The 22597-nt window shown below is 49.9% G+C and overlaps 1 protein-coding gene across 1 annotated transcript in view; it reads left to right on the top strand.

Moving 5' to 3' along the window:
- The window catches only part of BBS4 (Bardet-Biedl syndrome 4), a 190187-nt gene that overhangs the window by 59448 nt on the left and 108142 nt on the right, over window positions 1-22597 (top strand). The window contains 1 exon segment of the mRNA XM_030187602.1: window positions 13776-13855. Within this exon segment, the coding sequence (XP_030043462.1) occupies window positions 13776-13855 (80 nt within the window).

The raw sequence follows: 22597 nt of genomic DNA, 5'->3' as shown, positions 1-22597 counted from the left end.
ACGTCTTTATCATATAACCCCTGTCTCTTCTTTCCTCCAGGGTGTACAGGTTCAGGTCCTCAAGTCTCTCCTCATATGTCTTGCGACGTAAACCCCATACCATTTTGGTCACTTTTCTCTGAACCGCTTCAAGTCATCTTACGTACTTGGCAAGATACAGCCTCCAAAACTGAATGCAGTACTCCAAGTGGGGCCTCAACAACTGGAAAACTTCCAATAGTTTTTAAACTTTGAAAAAAAATCTGGAAATGTTAGCCATTTTTCTAGCTTCTGGGCATGAAAGTAAAATAAAGCCAAACAACTGTCATTCCTTAGCCTCAGCAGCAGATGAATCCAGGAACTGGGGGGTTGTATTCACCTACCAACAGATGGAGATAGAGAACAGTGAAGAGAAAACAGTGATCTTGGATGTTCAGCTCCTTGTCACTTCATTATATCTCTATCTCCAGCAGGTGGTGGACGGATTCTTTCCAGCTCCTGGGCATTTCTGCCAGTAGAGCTTGAGGGCGTTTGGCTGAGGGTGCTAACTTTGAGGACATACTTGTTCTGCAGGTCCCTGTCCTACCCCATTTTCCCCCTGCTCTCTGTTAGCTCCCCTTCCAAGCTGCTTAAAAAAACCCCAAAACCTCCTCACAACGGTGCAGCTTTTAGCTGGCAAAAAAAAAAACAAAGACAAAGAAAATTTCTAGTAGAGCTGCTTTGATTTTCTCCCTTTTGCTGAGACTCTGCTGGGCTGTGTGTGTGTGTGTGGGGGGGGGGGGGAGCGCCTTTTGGGCTCCCTCTGAGAGCTACCGCCGCCTTTGGGGATTTCAGTGCTGCCCCGGTGAGTAAATCCTGTCTCTTTACTCTTGCTGACCTGTGTGTTGGATTCCGGTGGGACGAAACGGGTTATGGCGGCAGAGGTGGTTAAAAGATGTTCCTGCTGTGGCGCTCATCATTCTGCAGCGGGCATCTGTGTAGCGTGCTGCTTCAGCGGTCTCCGGTGCCGAAGGACCTGGGGAGTCTGTGGAGGAATCTTCCCGCTCAGCGGACAGTACTGCCGGCAATATTATGGCGGTGCCTGAAACGGTTATTGAGCATGTGCCTTTTTTTTTCTGCAGAACCTTCCCGCTATTTTCCTGGTTCAGGAGCGAGTGGTAGCAGTGCGGGGGTGGCCTCTGGCTCAACTGTTGATTCTTGTAACACTTCCATGTCAGGTACAGACTTTTCCCCGGATTTTATTCTCTTTCTCCACCAAGCTTACTTGCTGAAGAGGAGATTTACTTCTAACCCTCCTCCCCTCCCTCAATTGTCCTTAGAAAGCAGGGAAACTCTGGCCAATCAGGGTGACTTAGGGTCATCTCTTCAGGTAGAGGACCTAGCTGTTAAACGCAGACATTTAGCTACGTTTCCGGATGGAGGATCGATGGGACCTCATTCTCCCCCGTCATCCATTTTGGCAGGATCTGGGGATTCTGCCCAATCTGCTAAGATGGAAAACTTTGAGGATGGGGAACTTTTACAAGGGGAGCAAGATGGTCCGACTGCAGTTCGGATTTTTCATCGTGATGAGCTGCCTGCTTTCATTTCAGAAGCCTTGGCAGCTGTGAATATTTCTGATCCAGACAAGAATCTGCAGCTTCTGTCAATATTAAGATGGCAAGCACGCGAAAACCCTATAAGACTTTTCCCATGCATGAATCTATTCAGGAGTTAATCTCTGCTCAGTAGTCTGACCCTGAGAGTGGCTTGAAAGTAGTGGGCGCGGCTCTATCCAGTGGCTGCTACTACCCTAGACTCCTGCTGTTTACCTAAGGTAGACGCTTTGGTAACGGCTATCCCTAAGAAAACCACTCTTCTGGTGGAAGGAGGGGTCACGCTTAAAGACATACAAGATAGGTGTCTCGAAGCGTCTCTTAAGCGTTCCTTTGAGGTCGCAGCTTTGGCCTTACAAGCTTCCATCTGTAGCTCCTTTGCAGCCAGAGCTTGTCTTTCCTGGTTTCAGCAGGGTTTCGAACAGGACCAGGAGTTTGCTTCTTTATTGGTTGCTGGTGCTCCGATGTAGTCGGCTCATCTGGCTGACGCCCTCTATGATTTGGTCAGGGCATCTGCTAAACAGATGCCTCTGGCATTCTTGGCTTGACGTCTGCTGTGGTTGCGCCACTGGTCAGCTGACATGGCTTCCAAGCAGCATCTTACTAGGCTTGCCTTTAGAGGGATGTTACTCTTTGAAAAGATTGTTATAGATTTGGGGGATTCGAAATCCCAGCATCTTCCAGAAGACAAACCCAGAGCTGGTTTGAGGTCTGGTGCCTCTAGGCCCCTTTTTCGTGATGTCCGTCGGTATTGACCGGGTCGTAGTGCTTCTTTTCAGCACCCTAGATTTCAACAGAAGTCCTCCTTTTGAAATGACAAGCGGGCATTGGGGACTGGAACCAGACTTCAGGATTGTGCTGCCCATTGATGGGGCGCAAGTTCACTCTTCAGTGATTTCCATAGGGGGTCATCTAACCCTCTTTTATGAAGAGTGGGCCAAAATTACTTCGGACCAGTGGGTCTTAGATCTCATCAGAGACAGCTATAGGCTAGAATTTGCTATGCCCGTCAGATACTCCTTTTTGGAATCTCGTTGTGCCACTCTGGCCAGAAGAAAGGCCGTTCTGGCTACTTTACAGGCGTTACTAGATCTTTGGGCGGTGGTTCCTGTACCACCGGCTGAAGTCCGCTCAGGACGGTATTCAATTTACTTTGTAGTCCCTCGAAAAGGCAGTTCTTTCAGGCCAATCTTTGACCTCCAGAAAGTGAATGGGTGTCTCCGGGTGTGACATTTTCGCATGGAAACCGTGCGCTTCGTGATAGAGTTCAGTTTGGAAGACGCAGATCACATTAGATTATTAGTTCAGACTATTCTTTCATGGCTTGACTATTGTAATTCTATTTATTTTAAATGTTTCCTGTTTCAGAAACTTCAGTTATTACAGAATACGACTGCTAAATTATTTTTTAGAATGCGGAGGTATGATAGAGTGATATTATTATTGACTCAATTACACTAGTTGCCAGTGCAGACCTGGACTGAATTTAAAACAGCTCATGTAGTTTTTAAGATTTGCATGTTCTTTGTTCAGATAGTCAACCTGGTTTTGTCTCTTATCATATAAAGAGCAGTTCTTCTCAGTTTATGAGTACTGTAATTGTAAGTTTTCTTTCAGTTAAGCATGTTCGCTTTAAATGATTATGGGAGAATTCCTTATCATTCCAGGCTAATAAAATCTGGAATAACCTACCCCTTTCATTAAGAATACTGCCTTCTTATTTTATTTTTCAGAAACATTTTTCAAAAATATTTTTAACTATAGATTTTGATTGAATGTTTAGACTATGTAATTCAACATAAACTGTGCTGCTTGTCTTTATATTAGCAGCCTTGAATCCTAGAGGACTTGGTGGGTTATAAATCTGTGCAGTAGAATAGAATAAGTACATACATGCATGCATGCACACACATACACATATATATGCACTGACATACAAACACAAGTGCATATGAACATGAACATACATAGCAGCCCACAAAGATAAACACATACATACAAATCAAACTCTGGTATACATATAAAGTATCACATATCATGTAAAATGAGCTAATCTTATTGGGAGACTGGCTGGACTGTACAGGTCTTTCTCCGAGGACAAGCAGGCTGCTTGTTCTCACGACTGGGTTGACGTCCACGGCAGCCCCCACCAACCGGAACAAAAACTTCGCGGGCGGTCCGCACGCAGGGCACACCCACCGCACATGCACGGCCGTCTTCCCGCCCGTGCGTGACCGTTCCCGCTCAGTCTTTTCTTTTCCGCGCTGGAGAGAGCCGTGTTCGTCTCTCTCTCTGTCAGCCCCGGAAACCGGATCGCGCTTAACCGTGAATTTTTTCTCTTTTCGTTTCATCGTTCTTCGTTTTTTCTGTTTAGTTTTTTTTAAAAAACGCTGAACTTTGTTTTTCCCTCGTCTCTTAGCGGGGGCGTCGCGCTGCGGCCTTGTGGCCGCACGGTCGATTTGTTTTCGAGGTGTGATTTTTACCGCCACCATCGACGACTTTTCCGTCGATGTCCTCGAAGGTCCCGAGTGGATTTAAAAAGTGTGGTCGGTGCGGCCGGCATATCTCGCAGACCAACACTCACGCTTGGTGCCTCCAGTGCCTCGGGCCGGAGAACGATACCAAGACGTGCACTTTGTGTCTCGGTCTCCGGAAACGGACACAAGTAGCAAGGCAAGTTCTTCGGGACCGTCTTTTTGGAACTTGCGCCGGCCCCTCGACGTCGACTTCGACGGCATCGGTATCGACGGCCGGTTCTTCGGTACCGGTATCGATGTCCACGAAATCCACGAAATCGGCACCGATGGCATCGACCCCAGGAGCACAGGTCCCGTTGGCCCACCGGTCCTCCGGTGAAGGCAGGGGTGAGAGGCCGCGTGGGCAATCGGCCCTGGTCACTCCCTCTACCCAGGGCCCTCGGGACCGAACCCTGTCGGACCCGGTCCCTCGAGGCCGAGGGGGATCGACCTCCTCCTCCTCGATCCCACCAAGCGCCGATGACGGGCATCGCAAGAAGACAAAGAAGCACCGTCATCGGTCGCCCTCGATGCATCCGGCTACCGGCGCCAGAGATGAGTCGACGCCGAGGAAGCGGCAGCGTCGAGAGGAGAGGTCCCCCTCTGTAGTAGAGGTACCGCCGCGTCAGGGTCCCAGCACTTCGGTGCAGTCTCCTGGACCCGACCAGCTTCCGGCACCGACGCCTCTACCGGCCCCCTCGCCTTTCCCGACAGCGGGCCTTGCCTCCGAGCCATCCTTCCGGGGCTCCTGGAAGGGCTGATGCGCCAGACTGTGCCGGCGCCGGGGGTGCTTGCGCCCTCGGCGCCGTTGACTGTGGCGCCGGCGAGCTCTAGCCCGGTGCTGAGGCCTTCGATGCCGACGCCGCTTGCGGCACCGGTCTCGACCGCCACACCGGTGGAGTCCCCGTCGACGTCAATGGAGGGAGCTTCATCCCCGCCAGCGCGGGAGTCCACCGCTCGACGACGCCACCGAGGCCTCAGTGCCTCGACGTCAAGCCGGGCCCGGTTGAGGACTCAGCTGCACGAGCTTATGTCCGACACCGAGGAAGAGGCCTCGTGGGGGGAGGAGGAGGACCCCAGATATTTCTCCTCAGAGTAGTCTGTGGGACTTCCCTCCGACCCCACTCCTTCACCTGAGAGGAAGCTCTCGCCACCTGAGAGCCTCTCCTTTGCCTCCTTTGTCAGGGATATGTCTATTTGCATTCCCTTTCCCGTGGTCTCTGTGGATGAGCCGAGGGCTGAGATGCTCGAGGTCCTCGATTATCCATCACCACCTAGAGAGTCCTCCACGGTGCCGTTGCACAATGTCCTCAAAGAGACACTGCTGCGGAACTGGTTGAGACCACTATCTAATCCCACCATCCCCAAGAAAGCAGAGTCCCAGTACAGAATCCACTCAGACCCAGAGTTAATGCGGCCCCAATTGCCTCATGACTCGGCGGTCGTGGACTCTGCTCTCAAGAGGGCACGGAGTTCGAGGGATACCGCCTCGGCGCCCCCGGGGCGGGAGTCTCGCACTCTGGACTCGTTTGGGAGGAAGGCCTACCAATTTTCCATGCTCGTGACCCGCATCCAGTCTTACCAGCTCTACACGAGCATCCACATGCGGAATAATGTGAAGCAACTGGCGGACCTGGTCGACAAGCTCCCCCCGGAGCAGTCCAGGCCCTTTCAAGGAGGTGGTCAGGCAGCTGAAGGCGTGCAGAAAGTTCCTGTCCAGGGGTATATATCACACCTGTGACGTGGCATCTCATGCTGCGGCCCAAGGTATAGTGATGCGCAGGCTCTCATGACCTGGACAACCGCACCCAGCAGAGACTGGCCGACGTCCCTTGCCGGGGGGATAATATCTTTGGCGAGAAGGTCGAGCAGCTGGTGGACCAACTGCATCAGCGGGAAACCGCCCTCGACAAGCTCTCCCACCGGGCGCCTTCAGCATCCACCTCAGCAGGTGGACGTTTTTCCCGGGCCCGGCAGGCTGTGCCCTATGCTTTCACCAAGCGTAGGTACACACAGCCGGCCCAAAGGCCTCGTCAGGCACAGGGACAGCCCCAGCGCGCTCGTTCTCGTCAACAGCGTGCGCCTAAGCAGCCCCCTGCGCCTCCACAGCAAAAGCCGGGGACGGGCTTTTGACTGGATCCATGGGAACATAGCCGCCCTCAAAGTGTCCGTACCGGACGATCTGCCGGTCGGAGGGAGGTTAAAATTTTTTCACCAAAGGTGGCCTCTCATAACCTCCGACCAGTGGGTTCTCCAAATAGTGCGGTGCGGATATGCCCTGAATTTGACCTCCCTGCCACCAAATTGTCCTCCGGGAGCTCAATCCTTCAGCTCCCATCACAAGCAGGTACTTGCAGAGGAACTCTCCGCCCTTCTCAGCGCCAATGCGGTCGAGTCCGTACCACCCGGGCAGGAAGGGCAGGGATTCTATTCCAGGTACTTCCTTGTGGAAAAGAAAACAGGGGGGATGCGTCCCATCCTAGACCTGAGAGGCCTGAACAAATTCCTGGTCAAAGAAAAGTTCAGGATGCTTTCCTTGGGCACCCTTCTGCCAATGATTCGGAAAAACGATTGGCTATGTTCCCTGGATTTAAAGGACGCATACACTCACATCCCGATACTGCCAGCTCACAGACAGTATCTCAGATTCCGCCTGGGCACACGGCACTTTCAGTATTGTGCTGCCTTTGGGCTCGCCTCTGCCCCATGGGTGTTTACAAAGTGCCTCGTGGTGGTGGCGGCGTATCTACGCAAGCTGGGAGTGCACGTGTTCCCATATCTTGACGATTGGCTGGTCAAGAACACCTCGGAGGCGGGAGCTCTCCGGTCCATGCAGTGCACTATTCAACTCCTGGAGCTGCTGGGGTTTGTGATAAATTACCCAAAGTCCCATCTCCAGCCAGCCCAGTCTCTGGAATTCATAGGAGCTCTGCTGAATACCCAGACGGCTCAGGCCTTCCTTCCCGAAGCGAGGGCCAACAACCTTCTGTCCCTGGCTTCACAGACCAGAGCGTCTCAGCAGATCACAGCTCGGCAGATGTTGAGACTTCTGGGTCATACGGCCTCTACAGTTCATGTGACTCCCATGGCTCATCTTCACATGAGATCTGCTCAATGGACCCTAGCTTCCCAGTGGTTTCAAGCTACTGGGAATCTAGAAGATGTCATCCGCCTCTCCACCAGTTGCCGCACTTCACTGCACTGGTGGACCATTCGGACCAATTTGACCCTGGGACGTCCATTCCAAATTCCACAGCCCACGAAGGTGCTGACGACAGATGCATCTCGCCTGGGGTGGGGAGCTCATGTCGATGGGCTTCACACCCAGGGTCTGTGGTCCCTTCAGGAAAAGGATCTGCAGATCAACCTCCTGGAGCTCCGAGCGATCTGGAACGCACTGAAGGCTTTCAGAGATCGGCTGTCCTATCAAATTATTCAAATTCGGACAGACAATCAGGTTGCAATGTATTACGTCAACAAGCAGGGGGGCACCGGATCTCGCCCCCTGTGTCAGGAAGCCGTCGGAATGTGGCGTTGGGCTTGCCAGTTCGGCATGCTCCTCCAAGCCACATACCTGGCAGGCGTAAACAACAGTCTGGCCGACAGACTGAGCAGAGTCATGCAACCGCACGAGTGGTCGCTCCATTCCAGAGTGGTACGCAAGATCTTCCGAGAGTGGGGCACCCCCTCGGTGGACCTTTTCGCCTCTCAGACCAACCACAAGCTGCCTCTGTTCTGTTCCAGACTTCAGACACACGGCAGGCTAGCGTCGGATGCCTTTCTCCTTCATTGGGGGACCGGCCTCCTGTATGCTTATCCTCCCATACCTTTGGTGGAGAAGACCTTACTGAAGCTCAAGCAAGACCGCGGCACCATGATTCTGATCGCGCCCTTTTGGCCCCGTCAGATCTGGTTCCCTCTTCTTCTGGAGTTGTCCTCCGAAGAACCGGGGAGATTGGAGTGTTTTCCGACTCTCATTTCTCAGAACGACGGAGCGTTGCTGCACCCCAACCTTCAGTCCCTGGCTCTCACGGCCTGGATGTTGAGGGCGTAGACTTCACTGCGTTGGGTCTGTCTGAGGGTGTCTTGCTTGCCTCTAGGAAGGATTCCACTAAAAAGAGTTACTTTTTCAAGTGGAGGAGGTTTGTCGTTTGGTGTGAGAGCAAGGCCCTAGAACCTCGTTCTTGCCCTGCACAGCACCTGCTTGAATACCTTCTGCACTTATCAGAGTCTGGCCTCAAGACCAACTCAGTAAGGAATCACCTTAGTGCGATTAGTGCTTACCATTATCGTGTGGAAGGTAAAGCCATCTCTGGAGAGCCTTTAGTCGTTCGATTCATGAGAGGCTTGCTTTTGTCAAAGCCCCCTATCAAGCCTCCTACAGTGTCATGGGATCTCAACGTCGTCCTCACCCAGCTGATGAAACCTCCTTTTGAGCCACTGAATACCTGCCATCTGAAGTACTTGATCTGGAAGGTCATTTTCTTGGTGGCAGTTACTTCAGCTCGTAGGGTCAGTGAGCTTCAGGCCCTGGTAGCTCATGCTCCGTATACCAAATTTCATCATAACAGAGTAGTGCTCCGCACCCACCCAAAGTTCCTGCCGAAGGTGGTGTCGGAGTTCCATCTTAACCAGTCAGTTGTCTTGCCAACATTCTTTCCCAGGCCGCATACCCGCCCTGCTGAACGTCAGTTGCACACATTGGACTGCAAGAGAGCATTGGCCTTCTACTTGGAGCGGACACAGCCCCACAGACAGTCCGCCCAATTGTTTGTTTCTTTCGACCCTAACAGGATAGGGGTCACTGTCGGGGAAACGCACCATTTCCAATTGGCTAGCAGATTGCATTTCCTTCACTTACGCCCAGGCTGGGCTGACTCTTGAGGGTCATGTCACGGCTCACAGAGTCAGAGCCATGGCAGCGTCGGTGGCTCACTTGAAGTCAGCCACTATTGAAGAGATTTGCAAGGCTGCGACGTGGTCATCTGTCCACACATTCACATCACATTACTGCCTCCAGCAGGATACCCGACGCGACAGTCGGTTCGGGCAGTCGGTGCTGCAGAATCTGTTTGGGGTGTAAATCCAACTCCACCCTCCAGGACCCGAATTTATTCTGGTCAGGCTGCACTCTCAGTTAGTTGTTCTTCGTAGATCAATTTCTTTATGCCCTCTCCGTTGCGAGGTTCAATTGACCTGGGTTCTTGTTTTGAGTGAGCCTGAGAGCTAGGGATACTCCAGTCGTGAGAACAAGCAGCCTGCTTGTCCTCGGAGAAAGTAAATGATACATACCTGTAGCAGGTGTTCTCCGAGGACAGCAGGCTGATTGTTCTCACCTACCCTCCATCCTCCCCTTTGGAGTTGCGTTTCATAATTTTTGCTTGTCATTCAACTGAGCGAAGTTTTTGTTCCGGTTGGTGGGGGCTGCCGTGGACGTCAACCCAGTCGTGAGAACAATCAGCCTGCTGTCCTCGGAGAACACCTGCTACAGGTATGTATCATTTACTTTATCTGCCCTCTCTTCCCCCATTCTCTATTTCTGTGGATAACACTCTCATCCTTCCTGTCTCATCAGCTCGTAACCTTGGGGTCATCTTCGACTCCTCCCTCTCCTTCTCTGCACATATTCAGCAGACTGCTAAAACCTGTCGTTTCTTTCTCTATAATTTCAGCAAAATTTGCCCTTTCCTTTCTGAGCACACTACCAGAACCCTCATCCACACTCTTATCACCTCTCGCTTAGACTATTGCAGCTTGCTTCTCACAGGTCTCCAACTTAGCCATCTCTCTCCTCTTCAATCTGTTCAAAATTCTGCTGCACGACTAATATTCCGCCAGTGTCATTGTGCTCATATTAGCCCTCTCCGCAAGTCACTTCACTGGCTTCCTATCCGTTTCCGCATACAGTTCAAACTCCTCTTATTGACTTCTAAGTGCATTCACTCTGCAGCTCCTCAATACCTCTCCACTCTCATCTCTCCCTACACTCCTCCCTGGGAACTCTGTTCACTGGATAAATCTTTTATCTGCACCCTTCTGCTCCACCGCTAACTCCAGACTCCGTTCCTTTTATCTTGCTGTACGTCAAGCTCCATCTCTGGCCGTCTTCAAATCTAAGCTAGAAGCCCACCTTTTTGGTGCTGCTTTTAACTCCTAAAACTTATTCACTTGTTCAGAACCCTTATTTTATCCTCACTTTAATATTCCCTTATCTCTTGTTTGTCCTGTTTGTCTGTCCTAATTAGATTGTAAGCTCTGTCGAGCAGGGACTGTCTCTTCATGTTCAAGTGTACAGTGCTGTGAATGTCTAGTAGCGCTATAGAAATGATAAGTAGTAGTATTATGTTACAAGTAAATATTCCAAACAGATATATACACACAAATACAAGAGAGACACCCTCACGTGCAGAAGGGTTAGAAAGAATTCCATGAGCCATGGTCTGCAAGCTTTCCCTACTTATTTATTATATGCTGAGCTTCCAGTCCCTGCAGAATACTCATCTTGTACTGCCTGCAGGGGGTTGGGCTCATTTAAGCCTTGCAGGAGATCACAAGTGACACATGGGACCTTTCTATAATCCTGGATATTGTCTCAGGCTTATTAGATGTTGTGATAGAACAGTGTGTTTTAAACCTGTAAAATTAGCTTTATTAACTCTTGAAGTGCATGTTTTATGTTAAAGCTGTTATAGAAAAGTGCATGCCCTCGTTTAGTTTCACTTAGTGAAGAAGTGAATCTACAATACTGGGAGCAGTATACTTTTAAAACTTGTTGACTGGGCTCTGATTGGCCTGGAGTTTGAAATTACCCAGCAGTTGTTGCTGGCTGTTGTTTCAGACCGGGAGAAAAGAGAGACAGATCTCTTTGCTGAGGCTCGGTGAACACTTATATGTCCTGATCTTTCCAAGTACTGTTTAGACAGTATACAAGTGTTTAGTTAGTCTAACAATTGATCCATATTTCAGTTGCCTGTTACTGTTTGCTATTTGCACTATTTTGTTCTACTGTTTAGTATTGGACTGATAGAGTCCTGGTGTTTTGTGTGTTGGGTCTGTGAGTGCTTTCTGGGAACTGTGGGACCACTGGGAGTGTGGCCCCAGTAACCTAGAAATCACTGGGGATAATTTGCGAGTGGAAGATTCACCCAGAGGCAGTTGTGACCCAGTCGGTGGGAGGAAGGTGCTAGTGAAGAGCACAAGCAGCAGGTGCAGGCTGACCTGAGCTGTGCTGGGGATAGACCCTCTAAGTGGCCATCTACTGGATTGACCTCTTTCATAGATTCATCCTCCCTCTGCCCATCTGGGTCTCTTTTTTATAAGAAGAAATCCACTTAGTTCTCTGAGTCAAGGCCATTGAACCTTCTCCACAAGTTCCAGCAAAGCTGAAGCACCATGATTCTCATAGTGCCATATTGGAAACAGAACTGATTCCCTCTTTTTGGAATAGCTAGCAGTTCTACCTCCTTGCATGCTCCTCCAGTTCCCAGTGCTGATAACTCAACAGGAGGGCTATTTTTTTTCATCCAGATTTAAAGTCTCTAGCCCTCACAACCTGGAAATTGAACAGTCCTTAGTTTCTGCTCTTGGTGACAATCCTGAATATTATTTTATAGCTGCTTGGACACTTTCCATTAAACAAACACATGCTTTCACGTGGAAGAGATTTTCAGTCAGGTATTTTACTAATGGTAATGACCCTCTCACGTGTCTTCCTATCTGTATCACTTATATTATCTTGGCCTTCAAACTTCCTATATTAGAGTACACCTTAGAATGTTGTCTTCTTATTACACTCCACTGGATAGCTTTCTAGCATTAGTCTCATATGTTGCTCATTTCATGAAAGCTCTGCTACATCTGAAGCCTCCATTACAAAAGCCCCTGTTCTGTGGTCCTAAATTTGGTGCTTGCTTCATTTATGAAGTCTCCCTTTGAAACACTTCTACATTTCTAACCTGGAACGTACTCTTCTGCTGCTGAGTCAAATCACGGCTAAAATAAAATTGCAGACATACCTGCTCAGAAGTCTAGGTTGCCTTCCTCTGAGCCTACAGATCTCGTCACTCATTTCAAAAATGCAGGTTCTCTGGGTAGGCGTTATGTTAACAAAGCGGAAAGACGTGTGACTTTAAATTCTGCACAGCTTCCCTAGGATATCTGAATTTGATTAGAAATCAGTGAATCAGGATGGGATTCAGAGTGGTAACACTAGGAACACTGAGATACCATGTGCTCAGTCTTTTCTTCTTGTACTGAGTTTTGAAAGAGTCATTTAAAAACTTTTTACCAAGCAACTTAATTGCTTTGGTAAAATTGCTCACAGTCTGTCACAAAAATGTGTACACCCAGCTGTATCAATCATTGATGTCTGTTTTCCTTCTCTTGAATTAGAAATGTTCTCACTTGACTTCCTGAACATTTGCTGGCAGGATAGGGATGGTGAAGGCACAACTCTCTTGTCTAAATTTCTCACACTTGGCCTTCAGAATTGGTATGGCATGCTGAAAAAAAGATTTTGAGGCTAATTTTCAAAGCACATAAACTTACAAAGTTACATAGGTTACTATGGGACTCATTTTTGAAAGAGAAAAACGTCTAAAAGTAGCATAAAACAGCATTTGGACGTTTTTCTCTTAAAAACGTCCAAATCAGTATTTTCAAAAGCTATTTTTCACACGTTTTTCTATGCTGTTCTTCTGCAATGTGTCTAAATCTCAAGGGGGTTTGTCAGGGGCACGTTAAGGGCAGTATTTGGGCGTTCCTAAGACTTGGATATTTTTCAGCCATAATGGAATAAAAGAAAACCATCCAGGATTAAAGCTAACATGTTTTGAGCTAGACATGTTTTTATAATGAATAAGGCACAAAAAGGTACCCTAAATAACTGGATGACCACTGGAGGGAATACGGGGTGACCCCCTCCCAACCCCCCCAAAATAATTTTGAATAAAAATATGTCTTGACAGCTTCAGGTGTTATAGCCAGGTCCATTAGAGCAGCATGCAGGTCCCTGGAGTAATGTAGTGATCAGTGCATTGCACTGAAGAGGGGGACTCAGATCCCTATCTCCCTCTACCTGTCACACTTGTGGTGGAAACTGTGACCCTTCCCAAAGTCACCAAAACCCTAATATACCCACATGTAGGTGCCCCCTTCACCCATAAGGGCTATTGTAGTGGTGTACAGTGTGTGTGTGTGTGGGGGTGGGGGGGTTGGAGGACTCAGGGGTCAAGATAAGAGAACAAAGGTGAGATGTATACCTGGGAGCATTTTTATGAAGTGCACAGAACTGCCCCTCTAGGGTGCCCATTGGGATGTCTGAGGGGCCAGTCTACTAAAAATGCTGGCTCCTCCTACATCCCAATGACATGAATTTCTATGTTTTGTACTTACTCTTTTTTTTTTTTCCCAAAAATGGACCATAAAACAAAACATCCAAAGCACAAAACCTTGTTTGCAACAGTATTTAAAAAAATAAAGAGAGACATTTTTCTTTTTTGAAAATGACCTTCTTTCCTATTCGCATTTTGGACATTTTATGTAAAACATCTAAAATCGGAGTTAGACATCATATGAAAAATGCCCCTCCACGTAACTTTGTAAGTCTATGTGCTTTGAAAATGAGTATCTTTGTGTCCTATTCTTTCTGAATGTCGTCTTTCTTCTGGCAATGTTTTCCATACAGCACCAGAATTACCAATCTTAGAGAGGCGAAACTGGCTGATCCACCTTCATTACATCCGCAAGGACTATGAAACCTGCAAGGTAAGTACTTCTCTTAACTGACTTCTCATTTGGTCTAATCAAATATTTCTATCCTGACTGGTTAGTTTACTCTCCAAATAAAGAATATTTGCTCATGGAGGTATTTTTTGGGACAATGTTAAATTTGAGTGGAGGAATCAGAGGGTGTTTTAAACCACTTCCAGGCTTAGGGCACAAATAAAAAGCCTCACTCCATGGTGTGTACTATTTTTTCCCCCTTAAATAGAATGCTTTCATCGGGGGGGGGGGGGGAGAGCTTGCTTTTTAATTCCAAACTATCAGTGGTGCATTGGTGTCCATTCATTGCGCACACCGCTCTGGCCTTCTACTTGTAGATGTAGTCAGCTGAATATCAGCATATTTAACAGAAGGGACATTTTGCTTAAAGGAAAGTCCTCTGCAGGTCCCACTTTCTGTTTTTTTTTAGGGGAAAAAAGGGAGTGTCAGCGGAGAAATGTTTCAACTGATAGAGTACTTGCTATTTTAACATTTCATGTTTTATTACTTTATTTTCTTTTTTTTAGATAAATATATTCCTGCTAAAGTGGAGACTGTCTTCGTTCCCTTGAACTTTGGGCAGTGGCACTGTTTGTTATATAGCAGAGCAGCTGCTGCTGTTGGAATTATATGAACAGTAGGCTTGGCTACAGAAGGATCAGTGATAGATTTAGACCTCTAATGCTCAAGGCACTGCTAACGCAAGCCCCTTCTTGTTCCTTTAAGCATTGAATTACTTCCCACTTTTGCAAACTTCAAATATCTTCCTTTTCCCTGAATCTCACCTGACTCCCCTCTTAGGCTGGGCAGCATTCAGAATGTCATTTTATATAATTAACCACATTTTACTCACATGAAATGTGTAGAAAGTTACCATCGTTGTGTGTTTCCCTTGATAAAATCATTTTCCTTGTCATCAAGCAGATGAAGCCATTACGTATGGGTTGTGTCCATCAACCAGCAGGGGGTGATAGAGAGCACTCAAATTTCACAGTGCCACATGGTCAGCTAGCTCCACTGCTGCTTCAGTATTCTCTATCTCCCCAAGCAGGGTGGTTGCAGCTTGATCAAGCTCCTTAAAAAAATCTGCCTGGGGGTGGCTCCTGGCTTGCCAGTTGTTAGCCGGGGTGTTAGAGGCTATAGCAGCTTCACTTTAAAGGCACATAGGTTAGCCCTTCCCCTGCCTTACCCATCCCCCCAGTGGATGTGAGCACATTAGTTTCACTTTTCCCTGCTCTTTCCCACTCTATACTTGGTGGATGCAGGCACATTGGTTCGCCTTTCCCTGCCTTTCCCACTGTTCTGTACCTCCGGAGTTGATTTGATTGCCTCTTTTGCTGTTTTCTCTACTTTCCTCTCAGCGTTAAAAAAAAAAAAAAAGCAAGAGGTTTTCTTCAGTTTCTACAGCGTGACCGGAGCTTGTATACTCGGTCCAGTGAGGTAAGAGTGTTTTCTGACTCCTCCGGGGAGGGCCCACAATCGGGACGTTTTTGGCGCAAAGCCGCCATTTTGAATTTTCCGCCGTTTCTTCAGCGATGGCTGCAGAGAGTGTTAAGCGCTGTTCCAAGTGTGGCAAGCGCAGATCAGCAGCGGGGCTCTGTAAAAAGTGCTGTTCAGGCGTAAGAGCCGGCCTGAGCATGGCGAGCGATGATTCTTCCCGCTCGGTGGAGCTGGCAGTGGGCGCCATTTTGAAAGCACCACATGGCGCGACCCCCGCTGAGGCGGAGGGTCTGGAGACCGGAGGGGGCCCTCGAATTGAGGCTGGCCAAAGAGCTACTAGCCCCGGACTGGAACCGGGTGCCCAGGGCGAGTTTTTCTCCCCTGACTTTGTATTATTGCTTCATAATGCATATATGCTTAAAAGAGCTCAGCCACAGGGGTTTTCTACGGCCCCCCCCCCCCTTACTGCCCCTCCAGTGGATGCAGGCCTGGGATTGCCCTCTGAGGCGTTTTTCCCTGATAGCTGGCCGCAAGAGAAGCGCAGAAGGGTAAATTCCCCTTCAGAGAGTGGCGCGCACCCCTTTCCCCCCCCCAGTGGTCGGGATGTGGTGACTCTGAGGGGTCTGGCAGGCCCTCGTGGCCAGAGGAACCAGAGGAAGGTGCAGAAGGGCCACTAGATCCAGATGATCCATCCGCGGTGAGGATTTTCCACCGCGAGGAGCTGCCAGCGCTTATTTCAGATTGTCTTACAGGTCCTCTCTATTGAAGATCCTGGGAGTGGCGTGCCCTTCTCTTGAAATCCGAGGATGGCAAGTACCAAAAAGCCTGCTCGAGCCTTTCCTTTGCATGAGCCCTCCCTGTATGATTGTCTGTATGATGTGAATCTGTTTCAGGTTCTGTTCTTGTTTCCTGAAGTTCTAATCCTTCCTTGGGAGAAAGTTGGAAAACAGTCTTCAGGATTCTTGTTCACTTATAGGAGGATGAGTTCATTCCCTCCAGTTCATGTGTAGGAGGTTGAGTTCATTCCCTCCAGGAGGATGTGTGTATTCCCTCCATAAATACAAAGAGAAGGACGAGTTTATTCCCTCCAGGAGGATGTGTTCATTCCCTCCTTTTGAGTTCATGCCCTTGTTATGGGGCCATCGTTCGCTGTGAGGAAAGTTCATGTTATTCCCATTGCGGTTTGTTATACTGCTTTGGAAGCTTCAAATACTGAAGAGGTAGTGGAGCTAGCTGACCATGTGGCACTGTGAAATTTGAGTGCTCTCTATCTCCCCCTGCTGGTTGATGGACACAACCCATACGTAATGGCTTCATCTGCTATGACTAAAGGAAAGAAAATTACCAAGGTAAGAACCTAATTTTCCCTTCTTTGGTATTTTATCAGTTAAGGTTGGGAGTGTTTGGTGGGGCACAAAAAGTAAACCATGTGGAAATTAAATTAATTAATAAATGCTCTGAAAACTCAGCTCTAATTTGATTTTTGGAGCATAACACACAGAGTGACCAATTATAAATGTAACAAATTACAGGGGGTGGTGATTTGTAAACTGTCTACACTGGGACAAAGAATGAGGTTTGCACTAGTTTTCAAAGGGCAAATGCATTCTTGGAGTGGAGGAATAGCCTAACAGAGCAGCAGGCTGATCACTAGGGAATCCAGGTGCAAATCCCACTGTGATGAAGCATGTCACTTAAACTTCTCATTGCCTCAGATATAAACTTCAATTGTAAGCCCTCTGGGGACAGGAAAATACCTAGTGCACTCTAGTGTATCTCAATGTTACTTATCTTGAGTTACTACTGAAAAAGGTGTGAGCTATATCTAAACAATCAAACAAAACATTTCACTTTGAGAAGCCACAAGCGCAAAGTACACAGGTCACCTGCAACCGCTTTTGAGCAGGTAGAATTTTGCTTAAAAAGTGCATGTGATTATTTGACTATTCAATCTTTGTGTCTACTTTTCCTTTCCCAACCTAAACATACCCTCAAAATGCATCCTCAGTGCAGCTAAATTATACACATGATCAGTCAAACAAGGTACATAAGCTTTATTGCATTGAGGGAGGGCAATTTTCAGAAGCTGTTTTATACAGTTAAAATGGTTTTTACCTGCAAACGTAGCTTTGAAAATTGACCTCCCTGTATATAGAGCTAGTAGGAATAGGTTTGTGAGCTTTCATTGTTGACAATGAACCCTGTATTCATTCTCTCTGCAAAGACAAAGAAAGAAGTGGCAATGATAAAACAAAGGGCAGAGGAAAGACGGTAGCCAATATAATACCAATTTTTTTTTTTAATAGAGCTCAGGCATAATCCAGGAAACTGGACCTATGAGCCTGACATCAGGGCCAGCTATTGATAAGAATAGGATTACTGTGCATATGAATAGATGAGTTAATAGTATAGAGCCAGCATGGATTTAATGCAAAGGAAAGTTGTGTCTCACTAATCAATCAGAAAAAATGTTTATTTCAGTACATTCAAGCTGATTTGTGCTACTGGAGGAGGAATGGCCTATTCCATATCATCATGCTGATCAATCCATAGACTGGTGGGTTGTGTCCATCTACCAGCAGGTGGAGATAGAGAGCAATCCTTTTGCCTCCCTATATGTGGTCATTGCTGCCGGAAACTCCTCAATATGTTCTCTATCTCAGCAGGTGGTGGTCACACACAGCAGCAGCTCTGGCTAGGCCTCCAAGCCTAATTTTTAGGTTTTGTTGAGTGCCTGGGGTTGAGGGCTCTTCTTGAGCAAGTGCAAACCTGGTGGCGCCAGGTCCCTCCTTTTCTCCCCCCTCCCGCTGGCTCCGTAAAAAAAAAAAAAAAAGAAAAATTTTGGACGTCCTTAAGGGCGTTTATTTCGACGTTTATTTAAACGTTTATTGCAGCTACTTACTGGGACACCAGGTCGTTACAGCTCGGAGCGAGAAGCAGGTAATTTTTACCTTTTTATAGCGGACAGGGGGTTCCCCGATTGATCTCCACGTGGCCTATGGCGTCGGAGGGCGAGGGCGCGAAGAATCGCTCCCCGGACCGCGTGTGCGCTTCTAGCGGGGATGCGGGGGTTTTAAAGTCTGATTCGCCCTTGTTGGGTGTCAGTTTGGAGGCCGGGCAGTGTCCCGGGTCTTCCTCCGGCGCGGCGGTTTTTCCCGCCATAAGCGCCCATCCCCCGCTGCTCGCCTCCGCCATCTTGGCCGGCCACTCTGCTCGGACGGCTTCTTCTTGGGCCGCCCTTGAGCTGGGAGACGTTCATGCCATGGCCGCCCTTGATTTGGGCGACGGCAAAAAAGCGGCTAAAGTTAAGCGCCGTTCTTCCCGCGCGGCTCCTTCGCGGAGTGTCGCGCCGGACGCCATCTTGGATGCGCAGCATGTTGCTCCCCCGCTCTTGCGAGCGCCGGTTGAGGGTGCGTCTAGGGCTGTGGCCCAGGCTGCTGAAATTCACAGTCTGGGGGGTTTCTCCCCCGAGTTAATTTACTGCTGCATCAGGCCTTCCTTATGCAAAACGCTGCCCCTTCTCCCTTGTCCGATAACGGGGTTGAGGCCCCCGGAAGTAAACGCCCTCGAGTGGATTCCCAGGCCTTAGAGGACGCTGTTTCCTCTGATGTAGATGAGGGCAGCGTATCTGAGTTCTCCCAACGGTCCTTTGGGGATTCCTTGGAGGAGACGGATTCCCGCTCGGATGGAGCAGATGACCCCTCTGCAGCGCGGATCTTTCGCTCAGAGGATTTGCCCAACCTGTTACTGCAGGCCATGAGCATTTTGAAGATTTCCTCGCCAGAGGACGTCTCTCCCTCAGCCCCTGTTGGCTCTGCCATTATGCTGGGGACGAAGCGCCCGCCTAGAACCTTCCACGTGCATGATGCCATGCTCACCTTAATTTCGGCTCAATGGGATGTCCCGGAAGCGAGCCTCAAAGTGGCTAGGGCTATGTCCCGCCTCTATCCTTTGCCTGAAAGTGAGCGTGAGGCCTTTATTAGGCCTACCGTGGATTCTTTAATCACTGCGGTGACTAAGAAAACGGCGTTGCCGGTGGAAGGTGGCACGGCACTAAAGGACGCCCAAGACAGAAGATTGGAAGCGGCTTTAAGGTCGTCCTTCGAGGCGGCTGCCTTAAGTTTGCAGGCCTCAGTTTGCGGCTCCTATGTGGCCAGGGCGTGCCTGACGATGGTGCAGCGGGCTTCCCCCTCGGATCCTTCCTTGAGGGCTGACTGGCCGGCCCTGGAATCGGGCTTGGCTTATTTGGCAGACTTACTGTATGATGTCTTGAGAGCCTCGGCTAAAGGCATGGCTCAGACAGTCTCTGCGCGGCGCTGGCTTTGGCTGAAACATTGGTCTGCGGACCACGCCTCTAAGTCCCGCCTGGCTAAGTTGCCTTTTAAAGGCAAGCTGCTCTTTGGGGTCGAGCTGGACAAAATCGTGACCGATCTCGGCACGTCTAAGGGCAAGAGGTTACCAGAGGTCAGGGCTCGGGCCAGTGCTCGCCCCGGTATCTCCAGAGGACAGTTTCAGGAAGCCCGTCGGTACCACCCGGGCAAGTCGGGCTCCTCTGCCCCCTCTTCCTTCAAAAGGAACTTCTCCCCCAAGCAGCATTCCTTTCGCAGAGACCGCCGTCCCGGAGGTACACCCTCCGGTCCTCCCCCAGGGTCTCGTACCCAATGACGGTGTCCTGGTCCATGGCCCAGTGCGGATTGGAGGACGCCTATCCTCGTTTCTGGGCGAGTGGACCAGAGTAACTTCAGACGCTTGGGTGCTGGAAGTCATCAGAGACGTCTACAAGTTAGAGTTCTGCCGACCCTTAAGAGACAGGTTTGTACTCTCTCCCTGCAAGTCTCCGGTCAAAGCTGTGGCAGTGCAGCAGACCTTGGACAACCTGATACGCCTGGGTGCGGTCGTTCCGGTGCCAGAAAATCAGATTGGCAAGGGACGTTACTCCATTTACTTTGTGGTACCAAAGAAAGGAGGTTCTGTCCGGCCTATCCTCGACCTCAAAGGGGTCAATCGGGCCTTGAAAGTGCGGCACTTTTGCATGGAGACTCTCCGCTCTGTTATAGCGGCAGTGAAGGCAGGAGAGTTCTTGGCTTCCTTGGACATCAAGGAAGCGTACCTGCATATTCCCATCTGGCCTCCTCATCAACGCTTTCTGCGTTTTGCAGTCCTGGGCCGACACTTCCAGTTCAGAGCCCTCCCTTTCGGGTTGGCTACTGCTCCGCGGACCTTCTCCAAAGTAATGGTGGTCATCGCGGCCTTCCTGCGAAAGGAAGGAGTACAAGTCCATCCTTATCTGGACGACTGGTTGATCCGAGCCCCCTCTTATGCAGAGTGCGGCAAAGCTGTGGACCGGGTGGTTGCTCTTTTGAGCTCCCTGGGGTGGATCATCAACTGGGAGAAGAGCCAGCTGCGCCCGACTCAGTCCCTGGAGTATCTGGGAGTTCGATTCGACACCCAAGTGGGCAGAGTGTTCCTGCCAGACAATCGGATTGTCAAACTTCAGGCTCAGGTGGACCAGTTCCTAGTAGCCTCTCCCCTTCGGGCTTGGGACTATGTGCAGCTGTTGGGCTCTATGACGGCCACGATGGAAGTAGTGCCCTGGGCCAGGGCTCATATGAGACTACTACAACACTCTCTGCTGCAGCGCTGGACTCCGATGTCGGAGGATTATGCTGTGCGCCTTCCCTTGGACCCAGCAGTGCGCAAGGCGCTGAGCTGGTGGCTGCAGACAGACAAGTTGTCTGCAGGAATGCCTCTGGTGACCCCGGAGTGGATTGTCGTCACGACGGACGCCTCTTTGTCGGGCTGGGGAGCCCACTGCTTGGGAAGGACAGCGCAGGGGCTCTGGTCTCCTGCAGAGGCAAAGTGGTCTATCAACCTCCTGGAACTCAGAGCCATTCGGTTGGCGCTTTTGGAGTTCATCCCGGTACTGGCGTTGAAGCCAGTACGGGTCCTGTCGGACAATGCCATGGCTGTGGCCTATGTCAACCGCCAGGGAGGTACCAAGAGCGCCCCTCTAGCCAAGGAGGCCATGAATCTATGCCAGTGGGCGGAAGCGAACCTGGAACAGCTGTCAGCGGCCCACATTGCCGGAGTCATGAATGTCAAGGCGGACTTTCTCAGTCGCCATACCTTGGATCCCGGAGAGTGGCAGCTATCTGCTCAGGCGTTCTTGGACATCACGAAGCGCTGGGGCCAGCCGAGCCTAGATCTGATGGCGTCATCGGCCAATTGCCAAGTGCCGCGCTTTTTCAGCAGAGGACGGGACCCTCGATCCCTGAGAGTAGATGCTCTTCTCCAACAGTGGCCGACACAGGAGCTTCTCTATGTGTTCCCGCCCTGGCCCATGTTGGGCAGGGTGCTAGACCGGGTGGCAAAGCATCCGGGCCGGATAATCCTGGTGGGTCCGGACTGGCCCAGACGTCCCTGGTATGCGGACTTGATCAGGTTCTCAGTGGACGATCCTCTGCGGCTGTCAGTGGAGCAGGGCCTATTGCATCAGGGTCCCGTGGTGATGGAGGATCCCTCCCCCTTTGGTCTTACGGCCTGGCTATTGAGCGGCAGCGTCTGAGAAAGAAGGGCTTCTCAGACAAGGTCATCGCCACTATGCTGAGAGCGAGGAAGCGCTCTACTTCTACTGCTTACGCCAGGGTTTGGCGTACCTTTGCAGCGTGGTGTGAAGCAGGCTCACTTTCTCCCTTCACTGCTCCAATTTCTTCAGTGTTGGCGTTGCTGCAAGAAGGTCTGGAAAAAGGCCTGTCGCTCAGTTCCCTTAAAGTCCAGGTAGCGGCTCTGGCTTGCTTCAGGGGCCGCCTGAAGGGTGCTTCCCTGGCTTCGCAGCCAGATGTGGTGCGCTTTCTCAAGGGAGTTAATCACCTGCGCCCTCCTCTGCGCTCAGTGGTGCCTGCGTGGAATCTCAACCTGGTGCTAAGAGCCTTGCAGAAGCTGCCTTTTGAACCCTTGTCAAGGGCATCTTTGAAAGACCTGACGTTGAAAGCAGTCTTTTTGGTGGCTATCACTTCAGCCAGAAGAGTTTCCGAGCTCCAGGCACTCTCATGTCGAGAGCCCTTTCTGCAGTTCACGGAGGCAGGAGTGTCTTTTCGCACAGTGCCTTCCTTCCTGCCCAAGATTGTTTCTCGCTTCCATGTGAATCAGCAGCTCTGTCTCCCTTCCTTTCGTAGGGAGGACTACCCAGAGGAATACTCTGCTCTCAAATATCTGGATGTGAGACGAGTCATCATCAGATACTTGGAAGTGACCAATGATTTCCGGAAGTCGGATCATCTGTTTGTCCTGTTTGCAGGTCCTCGT

This window comes from Microcaecilia unicolor, chromosome 1 (genome assembly GCF_901765095.1).
Source record: "Microcaecilia unicolor chromosome 1, aMicUni1.1, whole genome shotgun sequence".
NCBI classification, from domain to species: Eukaryota; Metazoa; Chordata; class Amphibia; order Gymnophiona; family Siphonopidae; genus Microcaecilia; species Microcaecilia unicolor.
The sequence above is the reverse complement of the archived record's forward strand: the minus strand, read 5'-3'. Positions and strand labels throughout refer to the sequence as shown.